This window comes from Siphateles boraxobius, unplaced genomic scaffold, assembly GCF_051911475.1.
Source record: "Siphateles boraxobius isolate OS27281-9 unplaced genomic scaffold, OSU_SipBor_1 151, whole genome shotgun sequence".
NCBI lineage: Eukaryota > Metazoa > Chordata > Actinopteri > Cypriniformes > Leuciscidae > Siphateles > Siphateles boraxobius.
The window spans coordinates 952,739-972,500 of record NW_027508757.1 but is presented as its reverse complement, the minus strand read 5'-3'; the positions used below and the strand labels follow the sequence as shown (position 1 = coordinate 972,500).

Below are 19,762 nucleotides of genomic sequence, written 5' to 3'. Positions count from 1 at the left end.
ACGCGTTTCATTCTTTTTGTGACGAGAAAACATCCCTACAACTTCTGAAAGTGAACAGCAGTGTTTTACTGTAGCATAAGTAGTAAGTGTTATTAAGTTTTTAGGTAGGCCTACATTAGGTTTATTTAACAACAGAAACTGAATAATCAAATGTAAAACTAAAACACTGCTTATATGAATTTAATATATATACTGATTCAAGTCATTAAAGCTACAAAAGTTATTCTATACTGATTCAAGTCATTAAAGCTACAAAAGTTATTCAGCCAAGAGAAGTGAGTTATCTTCTCTTTGTCTTTTGTTCATGACCCGTTATTGCAAGATGTTGCGATATGCATAATGCGATTTATACATTTGCGATATTTCGATTTATTGTGCAGCCCTAGGCTCAGCATCCGGTTCAGCAAAATAAATGAAAAAATGATGAAAGAGACACAATTGAGTACAATTTATATGCTCTGACGTCACGCTCAGAAGCGTGTGTTGATGATCCTGGAGTCTCACCTGCTGATTTGGGGGTGAATTTGTCCCTGTTTGCTGCACAAACGGCGAGCACCCGATACCCCAGATCCATGTCGAAGCCCTGCTGACCTGCTACACGACTCAACACCTGACAGAGAGACAGACGTGCACTGGAATATCAGCATTCGGGCATGCATGTTTTGTCATAGTAAAATTGCACAGTGTGGTTGTGGTTTGGGGAGTTTCTGGGAATGAAATCTCTCTCCTGATTTGCAAACCCTCATCAGGTCGGCTCATGCGCTCAACACCACACCCTGAGGCCTGATTCCCTCTGAAACACAGTCGTGCCTCATATCTGTGTCTTAATTATAGTTAAACACATCAGGCAGAGATATATATGTGTGTCTAAAGCACATAATTTAACATCTGAGGAGGTTTGGTTCAGCCGTCGTTCCACATTCTCCTTAAATGCAGCTTAGAGATTTCTGCTCTTACTCTGCTGTAGAAACATGTCAGAGTTCACATCAGCACAATCAGACGTGACTGAGTTCATTCTGAGAGTCTGAGGCACATCCATAGAATATAATAGAGCACATCAGAATAGAACAGACTCAGATATTATAGAACAGAACAGATTAAAGCAACAGAAAAGTGTAGAATCCAAAGAGATTACAATACAACAGAGCAAAATCGTATCAAATAAAACTAAGAATAAATTGGAGCAGAATAGAACAGAATTAAATCAAATGAAAGCAAGCTAAATAGAAAAGAAGAGTAGAATAGATTATAACAGAAGAGAGCAGAATAGAAGTAAAAAAAATTAATAGAATAAGTTGGTGCAGAATAGAACAGAAAAATGAAATAGAATAAGCACAACAAAATAGAAGAGTAGAATAGAATAGTTTACAATAGAGCTGAGCAGAATAGAATAAGATTTATAGAATAAGTTGGTGCAGAATAGAAAACAAAATAGAAGAGTAGAATAGAATAGTTAATTAGAGATTAGAGCAGAATAGAATAAAGAGGAAAATTAAATGGGATGGATTAAAGAACAGAACAGAATAGAATAAATGAATAGAATAACCTGGTGCTGAATAGAACAGAAAAATAAAATAGAATAGCACAACAAAATAGAAGAGTAGAATAGAATAGTTTACAATAGACCTGAGCAGAATAGACTAAAATTATAGAATAAATTAGTGCAGAATAAAACAGAAAAATAGAATAAGCACAACGGAATTGAAGAGTAGAATATAATAGTTTACAAGAGATTAGAGCAGAATAAAATAAAATGAATACAATAAACTGGTGCAGAATAGAACATACAAAATAGAATACAGCAGAACAGAAATTTCATTGGAATATACTCTTAATATAGAATGTAAAACAATATAGACTATCATATTATAATATAATGTAGAATATTTAATGTGACGTGAGTGAGGCCAGAGGGAAATCTTCACACAAGGAAATTGTCAGAGCTGATTGTTTTCATTACTAAATAGCAGATGAATGCTGATTGGTTAATCGACTGAAAGTGAGATGACCTCACCGTTAGGCATCCCATCAGGCTTTGCTCAAAGGGCCTCTGAAACGCTCGAGGATCTCCACACCAGTCCAACAGCTCCGTCGCCGCCGTCTGGAAGTTTGCTGGATTTTGCAGGTGCTGATAAAAGAAAATCACACACAATCATAAGAACACAAGTTCATTTGATTCTATTAAGTTATTACTCTGTTTATGTGAGATGTTAATGTGTGAAATATTCATTACAAATCAACAGAAAGTTCTGTGTATTGTTCCTGAGAGTATATGCCCCTAATGAAGTCCAATAATTGTGTGAAATCTGCTCTCCAGGTGTCCTGTAGGGGGCATCATTGCATTGAGAATGACTTATAAACCAATCAAAACACTCTCACACTGTAAAGGCAGAAGCAGTGAATCCTGAATTATTGACTTGATCTAATGACGTTTTGACGTCTCACAGCTGTGATGAAGAAACACTGACATAAGATCCTAAAAGTTTTTTATAGATCACCTATTCTGCTTTTTTTCCATGTTTATCTTTCTTTAGTGTGTAATGTTGCTGTTTGAGCATGAAAAAGGTTTCCGGAGTTCTTCTCTATATCAGTGTCAGTGTTTCTGAACTCCTGAAACGCCTCCATTGTATCTTTAGTTTCTTCCGGGAACACGTCACAATATTCCTCATTATAATAATTAATACGCAGAATAAAGGGGCGGGCCTGGTTGAGTTAGTTAGTAGTTAAACTGGCAGTTATGGTAAGGGGCGGGACATTTCCCAAACACACTCGAAGCGCTCAACCAATCACAACACACTGCTCCAGCCGACCAATCAGAGCACAGTGTGCTTTTCAGAAGGAGGGACTTCATAGAGACAGGAAGTAAAAAGAGCGTTACTGACAGACTGGGAAGAGAGGAGCCGCAACAATGGAGAATATGAGGAAAATAATCAACATTCAAGCAGGAAAACCTGTTCTAGTAGAGCCTAAATACGACTTCAAGACTTTGTAAAAGGTCTCGCATCTGTTCTCCCTCACCTGTTTGATGCAGAGGAGCCGGTCGTTGGTTTGCTGGATGTGTCTGTCCATGGGCGGGAGAGAATTCATCCTTCAGGACCGTCTCTCTGTCCCTATCGCACAGCCATCAACACTCAGTCCCTGGAAAACACAGACGATTTAGACACATAAGTACATAAACTCATTTATTCAACATTGTGTGTGTGTGTGTGTGTGCAGGAAGCATTTCTGTGTCTGCTGTAAAATAATGAAATCAGGAGTATGAGAGCCGATTCCATAATCACATGATATCCCGTTTACATCATCTGTCTCAGATGGTGAGTGATATTTATAGTGTGAATGAACAGTACAAGCGGGATCTCTCGTGTACTCGCAACTATCAGCTGTGTGTGTCAGACTGTGGGCTGTAGCGACTGGAACACTTGCGTAACTAGCAGATGATGTGCTGAGACAGGCCACACACACACACACACACACGATGGGAAACATGTCGAGAAGCAGAGCGAGTGTTTCCTAAAGTTTTGTGTGAACGTCAGTAACTGGTTTGTGTTGCATCACTGAGTGAAAGACGACACGTCAGACACGAGAAACGTGCTAAAGCTCCACCGGCTCCTCAGTGACACACACGCTGGTTTAAGAGGATTACAATCATCACTGTAACACAGACGGCAAGAATGAGGAAGAAAATACACATGCTAAAAGTATTAAGACACAACAAATGGAGTAAAAATGGGGGGAAATAAACTTGAGTAGATTTCTGCAGAACTTAAATCAGTATGAAATCAATACAAAGTTGTTTTACAAAGTTAATAAAAAACAAAACAATGACCATATTCATACCATCATACAGAACAATTACCATATTCATACAGCATCATACTGAACGACTGCCATATTCATATACCATCATACTGAATGATTACTATATTTATAAGCAATCATACTGAATGATTCTCAATTATCAGACAGTTTGAACATCAATAACCAACAATAAACAAACACAACTAGAAGAAAGTTTTTCAACCCACATATCACCAACATTTACCATTGATTTACTGTAAATGTAAGACTAACCATGGGTATTAAGGCAGAAATGTGGGATATTCATATGTAATTGTATTACATTTAATATATGTCTACATTAATAATATATGAAAGGAGTAATGGAATTAGTATTTTTTGTAATTAAGCTATAACATGTTTTTCATTACAAAATGCCCCAGAAACCATGTAGTTTTCTTTTACCAGGGTAATGAGTTGCCATCCGTTTTACCTAATGGTAATTTTAATAAAAGATGAGTCCTAACTCAGTCAGAATATTTAAAATTTACCCTATAAAAATGAAGTTGTAATTTTTTTTCACAGATGTTACATTAATGAAAATAAATGTACATCCACATCAAGCTCAAGCTACAGTCAAATGTGCATTTATATGAGATAGAACATGTAATGATATAATTAATATTACATGTGCGATGCTACCGAATCAGTTGCTGCAGAGCTTGCTCTCAAATGTAAGTCTGGAGTCGTGAAGTATTCATTCACGTGTGTGTTTGAAAGCCGAGTGGCCGGAGCGTTTCCCTCTGTGCCTCTGATTCACATCAGCCTCAGGAAATGAGGCCTTTCCTGTCAGAGGAAGAAGAGAGTTTAACAGGCTCAGACAGGAACGGGTGTAGAGAGGAACATGAACGTCTGAACCGTGAAACACTGCGTCTGGAAGTACATCACGTTCTGCCCTGCTCATCTTCATCTACTGATGATTTTGTAAATACGTCGTGTTGAAAATTCTGGAACTTTTGTTGAATTTAACAGAGGAAAGCATGTTTCCAGATCACATTTACATTCACTCTGTGTGCATGTCTCTTTTTTTCTCTTATTAAATGCTTGAAGAAAGAGAAAAAAAACACCTACAACAAGTATCGTCATTGTCATAACATGATACAACAAGAGTCCAGAGTCCTTTAGTCTTTCAGTCCAGATTTAGTTCCTTCAGTCTTTCTCATTTTTTATTCTCTCTCTTTCTCCTGCAGTTGGTCTTGATGTCATCATGGTGATGTCATCGCTCGTGTTTTCATATGCAAATAATGCGGAGGACGGTCACAGAACAGATTTGCACTGGAATAAAAACACGGCACTCTCAATCTAGTGTTTTACATCTATAATCTGACATATTTCAGACAGAGTGAAACTGGATATTCAACAAATGTAGGTCAGGACTTTCTTTTTTTCAACATGGAAAGCGTTTTTTTTTATGTCAGGTGGTTCAACATGAGAGAGATTGAAAAAGTAAAGCTCGCAATTTTTTACAGTAGATTTTTGTTTAGCATGCATTATAAGACCACAGGAATGTGTATTTACAAAGCAAGCAGTCCATTTTCATTTCATGATGACATTAATATAAACGACTTCATAACATGCACAGACACAAGAGAGGGATAGAGGCGGTCGTCACTGCTGCTCACAATAGACACTGTTCACACGCTCAACAATAACACACTGTTCTGACTGCGTAGTTTACACACACACAGTCTATTATACGACCTAATATACATCAGCAGCTGCAGACACACACACACACACACACACACACACACACACACACACACACACACACACACACACACACACACACGAGTCATGAGTCAACATATGCAAACAAACGCACAGTCATGTGTTGCAATACATGCACACGCTCTAGTTTCATTTGATGGTTTTACATTTTCTATCATAGAAGATTTTTACATTATGGTTTATATTTTTACATCATTTTCTGAAGAAAATGCTTTATGATGCATTTTTAAAAGTATTTATAGTAATTATGCCTTGTAATGCACATTATAATGCATTGCATGTTCTTATGAATAATTGTAACCACAGGTATAATACATTATAATAATTATTTATTTTTACACATTTAGAAAGAATAATGCATTAAAAAACATGACAAACAACCAATTTCAGATGGAATCTGCAAATATTATAATGCATTTTAACTTCGGTTAGTTACAATTATTTATGAAAAGATATAACGCATTATAACATACATCATAAATAACTTTATAATGCATTATACATAATAGGCTTCATCATGTAAAGTGTTACTGAAAATGTTAGTGAGCTCAAAACTCAAGGTGTTTGCTAGTTACAGTCTCAAATCAAAAGAGTCTTCATCATTTTCCGGTTCGGGTAAACAACCAGACTTTGCCAACGCATTAGTCCGTTTATGCAGCAACACGTATTACGCAGCACTCCACGATGGCACATTCATGAAATACTTGGAACAAACATGTTCTGACTTCTGTTCGACTAAAACAAAGGTGTGTTTACAGCCACAACGCTCCTCTGATGAGTGTTTTCTCATCCAGACTTTGAGGATTAAAAGCCTTCTCAGAGAAAACATCCCACACACACATTTTGTTTCATTTTTGACCCACGATGGCTGAGTTCTTACCTGCGTATGTTCTGCGTCCACAGGACCGAACAGGAATATGCTATGAATCCATCAGTTGCTCATCTGACCTGAAAGAAAACACCAAGCAGTGATTAGCTACAGCCGCAATGCAACAAATCTACATTTTCAAAATGTTCCTTAAAGAAATATTGTTTCAGAGTAATAAAGAATGAACAACCAAATTCATACACCATATTAAACGTTTACCATATTCATACAATACAATTGACCATATTCACACAATTTAATACCATCATATTGAATGATAACCATATTCATACATTATCATGCAGAACTATTACCATATTCATATACTAGTCAAGTCAAGCCTTATTTATATAGCGCTTTTAACAATATGGACTGTTTCAAAGCAGCTTTACAGTGATATGATATACTATCACAATGAACGATTACCATATTCACATACTATCATACAGAATATATTTTTAGTATGTGTATTCATATAATACTTGTATATATGCACAACTGGTTATATTCTTCTGTTTTGGCTTTGTACTGTACAATGACAATAAAGTTGAATTTAATCTAATATTTATTATGTAATGTATATTTATTTAATACTAATATTTGAACTCAGTCTTCTAAATATTTCTGAATATTCATACTGCCAATTTGAATATTAATGAGATGATCATTGCTCAAGTGAGGGGAATGTTTTGCTGTCTGTCATAATGAGCCTGACGCAATCACACAAACGTTTTTTAAAATAGTCATATTTGAAATTCGATACTTTTTTCGTATTGAATTAATTAAATATATTAAGAATCAATGTTTATCTCACTTCCACAATCTTGGATGGACTTTTTTGCAATGCATTATGGGGTCAAGTCAAGAGAACCTCTGAATGTTGCCTAAGTCAACAGCAGGCAAAATCATCATTATGAAACATTACAGTGTGTGATTTATTAATCTAATAAACAGTGAGGCAGCAGATCGTAGCCATAAACGGACAGACTGAGCAGATCAGTTTCTACACGTCGATCAGACGAGATTCACGGCTAAATTCATCTGAACGAGAGTGATTTTCCAGACAGAAGAACACGCAGGAATGTGAGACTCTCTCTGGATGTTGTTATTTTTAGGGTTTCTTGTGTTTAAGGACAGTCGTGCCCTGCTCACACTCACAGCAGATTTATACACATCTCACACTGTTTCTCGAACTAATGCTCTAATCATATGAGTCACATCACAGACTGATGCAAGCAGCGTCTCACAAATATTAGTTAATAAGCAGATAATACAGGCAGATGGTGATTACCACAAAATAAACTCTTTCAGGCTTACACAAGGCACTCGACTGTACATAATTCCATGAATAAATGAACATGTTAAATGTCAATGTTATATGTCGTGCATACAGTGGCTATACGTTTACATGCAACCAAATAATCCGTTAGTAATCAGGTTTACGGCTCAATCGGACTTGAAAAGCCTTCATGTAAACACTTAAATGACCCGATTGGGCGAACCGAATTAAATTTCAATCGGATTGAAAGTGCTGGTTTATTCCTTTTCTAATCCGATTGAGAGAACATGTAAACACTTGATCGGATTGAAAACCAAAAATGAAACACTTTTTTTGCTCTAATCATATCTCAGCCATAAGTCTCACGCACACATTAATTCGCTATTTGGCAATTAGTCAGGAAATAAGCAGATAATGTACAGGTCATTACCACAAAATAAACTCTGTCAGGGTGACACAAGACCCTCGATTGTACATAATGCCATGAATAAATAATTGTGTTAAATGTCAATGTTTACGTGCTTAAATACACAACGTGTAACTAACGGCATCCCATATGAAACAGCTGCCGAAGCATTTTCCAAACGGGAGAGTGTTTTGTATCTGAGAATGTCAGAGCTTACAACTTCCAATAATTCCTGCATCTATCGCTCCAAAAGAGAGCAGTGTGTGTGTGTGTGTAGATGATGCATTAGAGCATAATGGGAAGGAAAAGTATCTCTCTCTCTCTCTAATTCCAGATCTTTCTGACACCTCCAGCCATTCATCACATGCTCCTCTGAGCCTGAAGCAGGAATAAGGGGGAGACAAAAAAATCAATGGAGTCAGAACTGCAAACAGGCCATAAAGACACCGGGAGGAAGGTACCAGCTGCAGTGGAATTGATTTCTTTAAGTAGAATAACACCTCACACACACACACACACACACACACACAACCACCACCATTCATATGCTGCTGCTAAAAGACTTCTGAAAAGATCTGAGCCTCCCAGTTCACAGAAATCAACAGAGAATGAGTTATTCGTGAAATCATCAGGCCTACATTAAGCTCGTTTGGGTGTTTAATTGAACACACACGAACACACACACAGACACACAAACACACAAACACACACCTCACCAGTAAAACATCTACAATCAGATCCCATTACAACGAGTCTATCCACCCGGTGTGTGTTTGTGCTGTGTAAACACACAGACTTTGAGAGCTGCACTAAGCTTCATGCTTAGAAAAGGGCATTAACAGAAGCTAGTGAATGATTGCAGGGCATTATTATTGAGCACAGAGCGCAGACAATGTTAACGGATAACCGTTTAACTGTGAAAGCCCAGAAGAGCCTCTGCGTGACGTCACACTGCTTGCGCATTTTCATCTGCCTGTGTTCAACATGCAAATCCACGCTGTGTGTGTGTGTGTGTGTATGCGCTCAAACTGTCCGTACTGGTCTTTTGTTGCTCGCATGCACATGCATGTGCTGGAACTTTTTCCTCTTATAGATGTAGATTAAAAGTAATTAAGGGAAATTTCTGTCAGTATTTACTCATTATTTGTCTTAAAACTGTCTGCAAGCTGATTTTTTTAAATGTAACACTAAAGGAAATTTTGCATTTAAATTTTATATTCATTGCATTGGCAGACACGTTTACCCAAAGCAACTTAGATACAACATACAACCTAATTTTGTTCTGTTTCTCACACATAACTATAATTTGACTTCAGAAGACTTAAAATATATAGTGCACAAGGACTTTTACAATGAATAATTTCCTTTGGGAGCTTGAAATGATGAACTTTTGTATGGAAAAGAGCAACGCAAAAAAGAAAGTAATTCGAGTTTAGATCACCATGAGGTGAGTAAATGATGACAGAAGTTTCATTTTTGTCTGAACTACTCCTTTAATTCAGTCTGTTGTGTGTGAATGTCTTGAAAAGGAAATGACCGTCAGTGAATTTCCTGAGATGCTGTAAAGTCTTCGGTTACATGAGCTCCAGGGATTTCCTACATCAGACGCTCATTATCAGATCATCCTGTTAAAACTCTCTCTCTCTCTCTCTAACACACACACACACACACATATATATATATATATACACACACTTACACACACTCAGACACACTCTCTCTCTCTCACACACTCTCTCTCACACACTCTCTCTCTCACACACACACACTCTCAGACACATACTGAAAGTATCAGTTATTAGTTTTTTTCTTTTTTATATAATGTCTATATAGTTATTTTATTTCAAGTAATGAAAATGTTTTAGTTAATGATAATAACCCTGTCTAATAGTGTCTAAATCCTAAAATGGCCTCAGAACAGAAGAGCTTCATTTGGCTATATGCAAGCGTCTGATTTCTTCATCCCACATACTGATAAACTATTAAACTTATAGATTACAGACGGCTGTGAAATAAGCCAGACTCACCCTGATCATTCCTGTTCCAATATAGAGAGATAATGAACACTGACCAAAACACATGTAAATATTGCGTATTTTAACAATAGGCAATGAACCGAGCCGATACCCAGCTATTATACTACAGCTTCAAACGCAGCTCATCCAATCAGACTTCAGAATCAGATCTATCTGCATTATAAATCAGTATAGTAATAATGCTTCCGCTACATAGATGATTTTAATCACAACAATAGAGCGTCTTGAATCATGAGAAAGCGATGAGTGTGAACAATCACAGGATGCCTTTGTGGTCCAGATCTCATAATTGACTAACTTTCATCCTCCTCTTGTTTCCTTCTCCTCCCATTGCTTCATTCCTTCAATTTATGAGCTTTGGCACCTCGATCATTGATCACAGAGGAGAGAAGAAAACAGCTCCACCCGTGCTGAGAAAAAGATCTCTGGCTTTTCACACACACACACACACACACACACACACACACACACACACACACACACACACACACACACACACACACACACACACACACACACACACACACACACACACACACACACACACACACACACACACACACACGTTGTTTGAAAACGCATCTTTTTCTCTCCGGTTTGGCCTTCTGAAGACAGCAGGTTTTTTAATGAAAACAAAGCTTTTTGAAAACGCAGTTTTCGCGCTGTAAATGGACTGTCAAAACGGAGGCATTTAAAAACGATGACGTAAGTTTAGTCATGTGACGCATTTTGTACCAATAGATATTCATGTTTAAACCGGGTTGTGACTAATGTGCTTTCCACTTTCACACTGTTGCTAAAATATGCTCTTCACATCACAGTCCTGCAAAGATGACAGAACATTTACTCACATTTGCTGAGAGCCGTTGTGTTTTAAATAGGGCTGCAGCTATGAATTCTTTTTGTAATCGATTAATCTAGCACTTAATCGATCGATTAATCGGATAATTTTTTTAATCGGATAAGTGTGTTTTTGAACAACCAAAACAAATTATGCATAACAAAAATTATGTGGCTGTAAAATGATCAAGCATTTGGCTTTTTATTTCTCAACAGAGGTATTTATTTCCAAGTCCAAAAGTTTGGCTCCAAAAGTTAAGTGCCAAGTTGGCATTGCCAACAATTATATAACAACATACAGTTAAGTGAACTTACTGTAACGTATGAATACAAACTTAATATGAATATAAACTTTGTTTTTTGTCTTCTTAATACACAACATTACAAAAAAGGATTGCACCTTCTGCAAATTTAGTTTAGTTAACCTGAGAAAAAAATTGGTCTGACTGGCGTGTGTGTGTGTGTGTGTGTGTGTGTGTAGGGGTTCTTTTTTTAGGCTATACTCTTGCAATTGAACGTGATAGTTACGTTTACTACTTAAAAATGTCATCAAAGCTAAAAATCACGTCACGACATCGCTACAAATACAGTATGGGATTAAAATCAGCGAACATCAATAGGCTTAGACTACGTTACCTTGTTTCAGCGATGCTTGGTGAAACAGCAAGGAATGGATGTCTCCTGTTCAGATGCTGAATCATGGAAGATGTGCTGTTGTGGTATGCCAGCTCTATTTTGCAGTAGAGACACTGCACCTTGTTGTCTTCTTTATTAAGTGTGTAATGATCCAACACTTTAGACAATATCTGCCGTTTATTTACATATTTATTCTCCGCCATCGCGCCAACTAAATTCAAAATATATGCTTCCTGAACAGGTCCGTGTGGATAAACGGTCCGTGACGGTAACGAGGCTTCGAGGCAGAGTTTTTGCCTCAAGGAATTTTTGTAATCGAGTAACTCGAGGAATCGTTTCAGCCCTAGTTTTAAACCACACATATAATGGCCTGGACGCTTCATGCTGAGATATTTAGCCAAATAAAATGATCCTGCGAGAAGAATTGCACAATAAATGTATTATTTGTGAGCTTATATGAGGGTTTACGCATACACTGTAAGGTGAATTTAGGGTTTTCCGACGTTTCAGTGTGAAGTAGAAACTTTTGGAAAATGCTTGAAAACGCTAGTGTGGATGGAGAGCGTTTTTAAACGAAAACGGCGTTTTCAAATGTATCCGGGTTAATGTAGACGTAGCCAGAGATAAAACATGCGAGTGTGTTTCAGCACAAGCTCATCTCTCAGTATCGGGACGCACGTTCACCTGGAGAAAGTAATATCTCGGATCTGCTGGTGTTCGCGGCACCGGAACGCTTTCATTTCATCGTGATGGAGACGCAGTCGAGCGTGACATTATCATGTCAGCGGTCTGCAGACACTCAGGGTTTGTGATGGAAGATCACAGACGATGAAGATCAAACACTGCATGTATAGACACACACTTCAGCCACACACACACACATCCAGTCAGTGGCCAGTAAATGCCACCAAAACTGCTCAAATCACAATACACCACAAACCAGCCACATTTATTTAAGGCTTTTTTTAGGCAAATTTTTTACAACACACATATAAAACGAATATAGTATTGTGGGTCAATGTTTACGGTAACATCCTAAACCATAACCAAAAAAAAAGTTTGACAAAAAAACCAATACAGAAATATATCCCTTAAAACTTGTCTTTGATCACCAAAAATACATATTTAAATGGTCTTTCCTTCAAAAATGTTTATTTTACATGCATTAAAATATGTTGAATATAACTCGACACCCTTGCCTCATTTAGTATACGTGGTTCTATGAATATGCAAATGAGCCCCGCCTCCACTCACTCACTCACTCACTCACTCAGAGATCCACTGGTTGACGATCACACGTTGATCTGATTGGTTACAAGGTAGTTTGTGACGTCAGAAACACCAGCGATTTCAAACCGTGTTTTTGAGACTGTCTTTGGTTCACTGCAGTTTTAAGCAGAAAATACTCAGCAATGCTGTCGACTTATGAATTTACACATGGATTGTCTTAAAGCGTATTAAAAACACCACATAGACATATAAACAACATTAAAAGCTGGATTTTCACCACAGGGGGACTTTAAATTTGATCAAACGAAATGTAAAACTTTTTAAGAACCTGCGGGGACCCTACAAGTACTTTATTGTTTGTAGTCCTGTCACATGCAAAAATATAAAGTCAACAGGCCTAAATATCAAATTTTCCAGTTTGTTTTGCTAGTATTAATTTGTTGCCCCTGACAAATTTACATATAGTTCATGAATATTCAAACATCATTTAACCCAATGTGAACTAATTGTGAAATCACAACTAATAAAAAAAGACTTTATATTTTGCATATATTTATGACTAAAATCATTTTCTGCATCTGACCTTTTTTTAAGGTGCCATCATTTATAACTGACTCTGTCCTAATAGGGGAAATAATTTTTGACAAATTGTCTGAAACTTCACACACATCCAAATGCATTTTCACTATCTGAAAAGTAGTGTTAAGTTGTTGTTTTTTTAAACATTAAAACATTTTTTTAACATTCCATTTCATCTTATGCTACTATGTTTGCAAATTATACATACACAAACTCAACATTTTGTTCCAAATCCGTTTGACTTTTTTCTATGCAACTCTATGGAAAGTTATATTTTTTAGAACGTTGTCCAGCGTATGAACAGAAGTCTTCCAGCTATTTCATTTGTTTTTATTTTTGGGTGAACTATCCCTTTAAGAACAAATTGGGCTACCAAACTGACTACTACCAAACTAGCTGCTTTATTTAAGTAATTTTACTTCACAGTAAAACCTTGCGAAGGGCTGGTGCCAGAACCGGAAACATTAATTGGAACTGTATCGCGAATCGCTTAATTTCTCATGATTCCCATCCCAAATCATCTGCGTGTGTAATAATTGAGGAAGCATCTGTGATTCTCCATAGCATCATAGCCCACATGAGCACAACGTTAGAAACACACCGACGACCTCTGCGCAGCCTCTGATAAGTGCATGTTTTGTGAGTGTTTTCGTCCTGACTCATAGACTGAAAACAACACATTCTCTCACCGGCTGCAGATAAAAATCACTCTTGTTTTCAGAAGTTCAACAGAGACTGACGCTGTTGGAGGACAGCAAACAGCATTATGTCAAGCGACAGTGAGTAACGTCCTCGTGTCATTGAGAGTTTGACTGAATTAATCAATGACCACATCAGTCATGTAAGATCAAGAAAACGGGATTTCCTGGCTCTTTTTGGATCAGATGAGTTTGTGAGTAACCGTTTACATCTCAAAACGTCCCACAGACCTAATCTTTTGTATGATGTAAATGTGCAGTGATTGCAGGACACACTCTTAAAGGTCTGTTTTATCGCTCTCTGGAAGCCCATTAGCTGGATCCGGTGCACTCAGACACCGGCTTGGCAATTCATCTCGATTTTCTTCTCAAGAGTGCACCGAGTCACAGAGAGACACTTTCAGTTCACCCAATGTGTGCTAATGGCTTTCATCCTCATCAGCCAATCACAAACACACATCCCACAGCACAGGGCCAATCAGAAAGACACATTTCACAGCCTAGAAGTAAAAAATGTACGCCTGAAAACATGGAGACAACTAGAAATGTTGACGCTGAAACGCTCAGTTTGATGAGGCCAGCAATTAATAAAAAGTGGAGCTGCGATGCAATGGATAAAATATCTATATGAGGGAAAACCGATCAATTTAAAGATACAATTAGGGTTTTAACACACAAACCACCAGCACAATGTCAAATTAAAGCATCTAAACAATAAAAAAGAAAAATCTCTATGAGTGATAATTTTTAACTCCGTGTAAATTCATGTGCTGTTAGGCAAGTAAACATCTTCAGTAAATGATTTATATTTAATTAACTAGGAAACTGTCTAAATTGAGGTGTGGTAATGTGTGTTTGTGTGGAGTCTGTGCAAACGGATGTGTTTTTGGATGTAGCCAGAGGTCAGTGACCTTTCCACAGATCTAAACGCTGGGTGTTCGCCAGCCATCTGACCTGACCTCTGTGTGTGTGTGTGTGTGTGTGTGTGTGTGTGTGTGTTTGATGTAGACCGACTCGCAGGCATCACAGCGGAGCAAGATAGATTATCGCAACACACGCCAACGTAAGACACACAACATGCCCTCTCTGGATGACCGTCTGGTTAAAACGAGTTCAGTAAAGCTGTAGCCTTAAAGGCCCCATGAAATCAAAATGAACAATTCTTGTTATCTTTAAATGTAATATTGCAGTATTTATTCTAAACAATTTATCCGTGCGCATCATTATTTTAAATTCATGATCTGGCGATTTTATATTGTGATCAATCTTCAATCCGTCCATCTACTTTTCCAAGTGAATCGCAGAGATTATATATTTTATGTCCTCGTAATAATGTTAAAATAAAGCAAAGTACTGCCTACTAGATGCCTGTTCTGACTGGCCAAATTATATCAAGTGTCTCTATCATGTGACTTTCATGCGTTTTGATGCATTTTTTAATTTTTTTACAGCAATAGGGCTGTGCGATGAATCAAATTTTAGTTTCGGTAAGGATTTTGGCTTTCAAAGATTATAAAAACTTGCCGTTCCTTTCCTATAAAGCAGTGTGCTTTCGCCCCTCCTTAAAAGCCTAAACTTAACGTCCAAATCAGTCAAATCATGTAACGGGACTGTTGTAAAATGCAGTCCACAGCGGCACATGCTTTACACAGTGTCATGTAAGCGGCTCCTAAGTTAATAACTAATGATTTTTACAATGGAAATGAATCAATTAAAAACTAAGCAGGAGCTGCTGTACAGCCAAAACAATCTGTGTTGCATTAATTTCCTATAGTCTCTGTAAAGCTGCTTTGAAACAATCTGTATTGTGAAAAGCGCTATATAAATAAAGGAGACTCGACTTTATTTTTTAAAAGAGTTATTAAAAGCGCATTAAACTGCAAAAGAGACTTTCTGTGTGCGTGCTGCGAGACGGAGCTAAACACGGACGGGCAAAGTAAACAGACGCCTAAGCGGTAAAATACACACAAGAATGTGTCAAAATGTCCATCTTGTATATTCACATTCAAATATTTACATAAAGACAGTCAGTTATGTCCTAAGTGAATAAACAGTTGGGAAAGAAATGGATGTGTGTCATTATATTATATCCATGCATTCGGGTCTTAAAGCCTAACGCAAATATCGCAAATTTATCGGTCATTAATGTTAAAGACAAAATCACTCACTGCTCTTGACCAGATAACTTCAGTAGTTATAATAAGAATCAATGTATATTTAATTCATACAGTGAAAACTATGCAGTGTTTTAAAGTTTAACTCTGGGTTTAATGCAATACTGTGTTTTAAATTGTGAAAATAGATGAAGTCATTAGGCTTGTTCAAGTCTGGACATTCTCGATATATTGGGAAGATCGTGACTCACGTTGTGGATCGTGAATGTTTGATATAAGATTGTTTGATATAAGATTGTGAAATTAAATTTTTGGAAATATTGTCCAGTCCACCCCTAATTCAGGATTACAGGGAATGGCTTTGATCAAAACAATAACAAAAGCAGTTCTCCATGTGCTTTCTTCTGTATTCAAAAATCGAACGCATTAACCCCATAAATGCTCAAGCATGGGAAAGATCAGCAAATCACAACTAATCACAGTTTGATGCGTGCTACAGTATTAATACTCAGTACTTATCAAACGATCTGTAACAGATAAAGCAATAGTGACACATGGTAAAAACACTGTTACTCACACTTGTGTCTAATTTAGTCGGCACTGCATCATCTTTTATTTTCAGTCTCTCTAAAAAGCCTGCCTTGAACCATGTTTTAATTAAATACGAATCCACAGTAAAATATAGCGAAACGAATGAAGCGTCGTCCAGGAAGGCCATGCAAAGATTTGTTTTTTTATTTCTCTCGTATTTAGTACAACATGACACTTGTGAATAAGTGGGCGGGGCTAAAGAGCCGATGATGTCGCACTGTTACGTCATAATCTGACAAAATCCAAAACATTTTGTTTGGCTAACAAAGAAGTTTTGAGTATTTTTATAGTAGGCCTACGATGACCTCTTACATGTCAAAAGTTCAAGGAAAATTAGATTTCTCAATTCATGACCACTTTAACAAATGATGCTACACACACGTGCTACAAACACTGCTCTGTCAATGTGTCTTTTGTCCACATCTACAGCTGAATAGGACAGACGACCCCCTCACACACACTCTCTGGGGCGAGGCTATGAAATCCCTCCTCAGATTCACGTTTCTGGACACTGAGCTTACAAACACACGAGAGACACATGAGAGCAAACAGAGCTTGCAATCACTTACATCACTCTCATTTCTCCGAGCAAAACACCGCTACCAAGAATCACATCTGAGTTCATTTTTAATATGCATAAACAGCAATAGAACATTATGCAACTCACAGTACAAACACTAGTGACTAAAGTCCACTCACCGTAAAGTGGAATTTAAGGGCTGGTCAATGACTCAACTAGAGAAATACCTCCAACACACATTCTCTCTCACACACACACACACACACACACACACACACAGAGAGAGAGAGAGATGTATAATGGTTCGAGAGCAGCTTTATGCCTGGTTTTTGGTTCTTGTGTTTTTGCACTGATGTCCAGGCATTAAACAGCAGCGTATTCTCTCTCTCACACACACATACACACACACACCTGCTTTTACTTTAGACCCACAAAAACAAATTTATGACCTTAAAAGTTTTCACGCTCAATAATTCAAATACTGACATTTTTGTTTTACTTTAAGAAAACTGAAGTAACACTTCACATTGTCCATGTTGTTACAATACAAACTATTATTAGGTGTGTATAAGTATGTCACGTGTATATTTTATTAGTTAAAAGTGTTAACCAAAGATGAAATGCAAATTAGCATATGCATGATTCTCTATAAAATGCATATATTTCAGCTTTTTGGCTGGATTCATGTTTTTGTTATAAAAATAACCAATAACGAATGTTATTGTAGCCTTAAGTTATAATGCGTGATTGCAAGCAACCCTACAAATTAAAGTGATTAGTACCTTGTTATTTGTGTAAAAAATAAGTAAGAGACTAAAATGAAAACTGTAATGTAAACTGTGCTCCAAAACAACCATAAACATTCAACAAATGCAACACAATATTCGGAATTTTATGAATGAAACAAACGCGGATTAGTGCAACCATGTGTGCAAACCATCCGAATAATTTCCCGAACCAAGCAATGAATGAATGAATCTTCTAAACATAACTTAATCATCCGAATCGAGATGACTAAACCTGATTTAACGATCCGAATCGCGATCCCGCTTGAAACCGATTGCGCACACGCGCGCGCGCGCGCACCGTCGGAACACCGGGAACTCGTGAACCGGAGATTAAGATAAACTCGAAACTCAAAACCACCCCGAACTAAAGCAGTTGAAGAAGCCACACACGGTCTTACCGGTTAAACCCCACCGGAGGATGAGTGACAGAATCCGCTGAGCTGCCGAAGTGTGTTGTGTTTCTCTCTCATGATCTGCTCAGTTCAGTGTCACATTACATCCAGCTCTTTCTATTTCCACACACACACCGTGGACAGATGGAAAACATGTAATGGATTACAATGATCCAGGATTCCGGCGGAAACACAATCCAAATACTTATGGCGCATTGAGGGGAAAATGACCCAAATGGTGTAAGCAGCAAAAACTGTCAGGTTAAACACACTAACTTACAAACACATTTTAAAATAGAGCAGTCTTTTTTATGCTAATTTAATAAAGCATTAGAAAATATGTGTTATATATATATAAAATTGTATATTATATGAAATATACATATATAAATAAAATAAAACAATATAATAAATTATATAAAAATATATATTTTATATATACATATACATATAGTACATAAAAGTTTGGGATCGGTAAGAATTGTAATTTTTTTTTTAAATAAGTCTCTTCTGCTCACCAAGGCTACATTTATTTGATCAAAAAATACAGCAAAATACTGTATATATAGTATATATATGGTAAAATGTAATTTATTCCTGTGATCAGAGCTGAATTTTCTGCATCATTACTCCAGTCTTCAGTGTCACATGATCCTTCAGATATCAGTATATATAATATGTTGATTTGATCCTCAAGAAACGTGTATTACTATAATTATCAATGTTGTGCACATTTTTTCTAGATTGTTTGAATAGAAAGTTCAACAAAAAAAAACAGCATTTATTTAAAATAGAAAGCTTTTGTAACATTATACACAACTGATCAAAAGTTTGGGGTCAGTAAGAATCGCGCTCCGGACTCCGTGTTTTGCGGTTCCCCGGAGTAAAGCTCAGAGTAACAAAGAACATATTTGAGATCCGCGGCAGCAGCAGCCTGACTGGGCGTGACGTCAGAGACACACACACACACACACACACACACACACACACACACACACACACTCTCTCTCTCTCTCTCACACACACACACTCTCACTCTCTCTCTCTCTCTCTCTCTCTCTCTCACACACACACACACACACACACACTCTCTCTCTCTCTCTCTCTCTCTCTCTCACAAACACACACACACACACACACACACACACACACACACACACACACACACACTAACCTGACCCCTAAACCTACTCATCACACACACACACACATTTATA

The 19,762-nt window shown here is 37.3% G+C and overlaps 1 protein-coding gene across 4 annotated transcripts in view; it reads right to left on the bottom strand.

Moving 5' to 3' along the window:
- LOC143738792 (zinc finger MIZ domain-containing protein 1-like) overlaps positions 1-18,683 on the bottom strand; it is a 49,221-nt gene extending 30,538 nt beyond the window's left edge. The window contains exons 1-6 of one of the 4 annotated variants that reach the window (XM_077230866.1): positions 18,552-18,670; positions 6,449-6,516; positions 4,466-4,623; positions 3,019-3,138; positions 2,015-2,128; positions 505-610 (exon numbers count right to left, since the gene is read on the bottom strand). In XM_077230866.1, coding sequence (XP_077086981.1) covers positions 505-610; positions 2,015-2,128; positions 3,019-3,087 — 289 coding nt within the window. In that variant the 5' untranslated portion in view covers positions 3,088-3,138; positions 4,466-4,623; positions 6,449-6,516; positions 18,552-18,670. Of the gene's footprint in view, positions 1-504; positions 611-2,014; positions 2,129-3,018; positions 3,139-4,465; positions 4,624-6,448; positions 6,517-18,551 lie in introns of all 4 variants that reach the window. The other 3 variants (XM_077230865.1, XM_077230864.1, XM_077230867.1) reach the window with 3 other exon arrangements.
- Between the last annotated feature and the right edge of the window lie 1,079 nt (positions 18,684-19,762).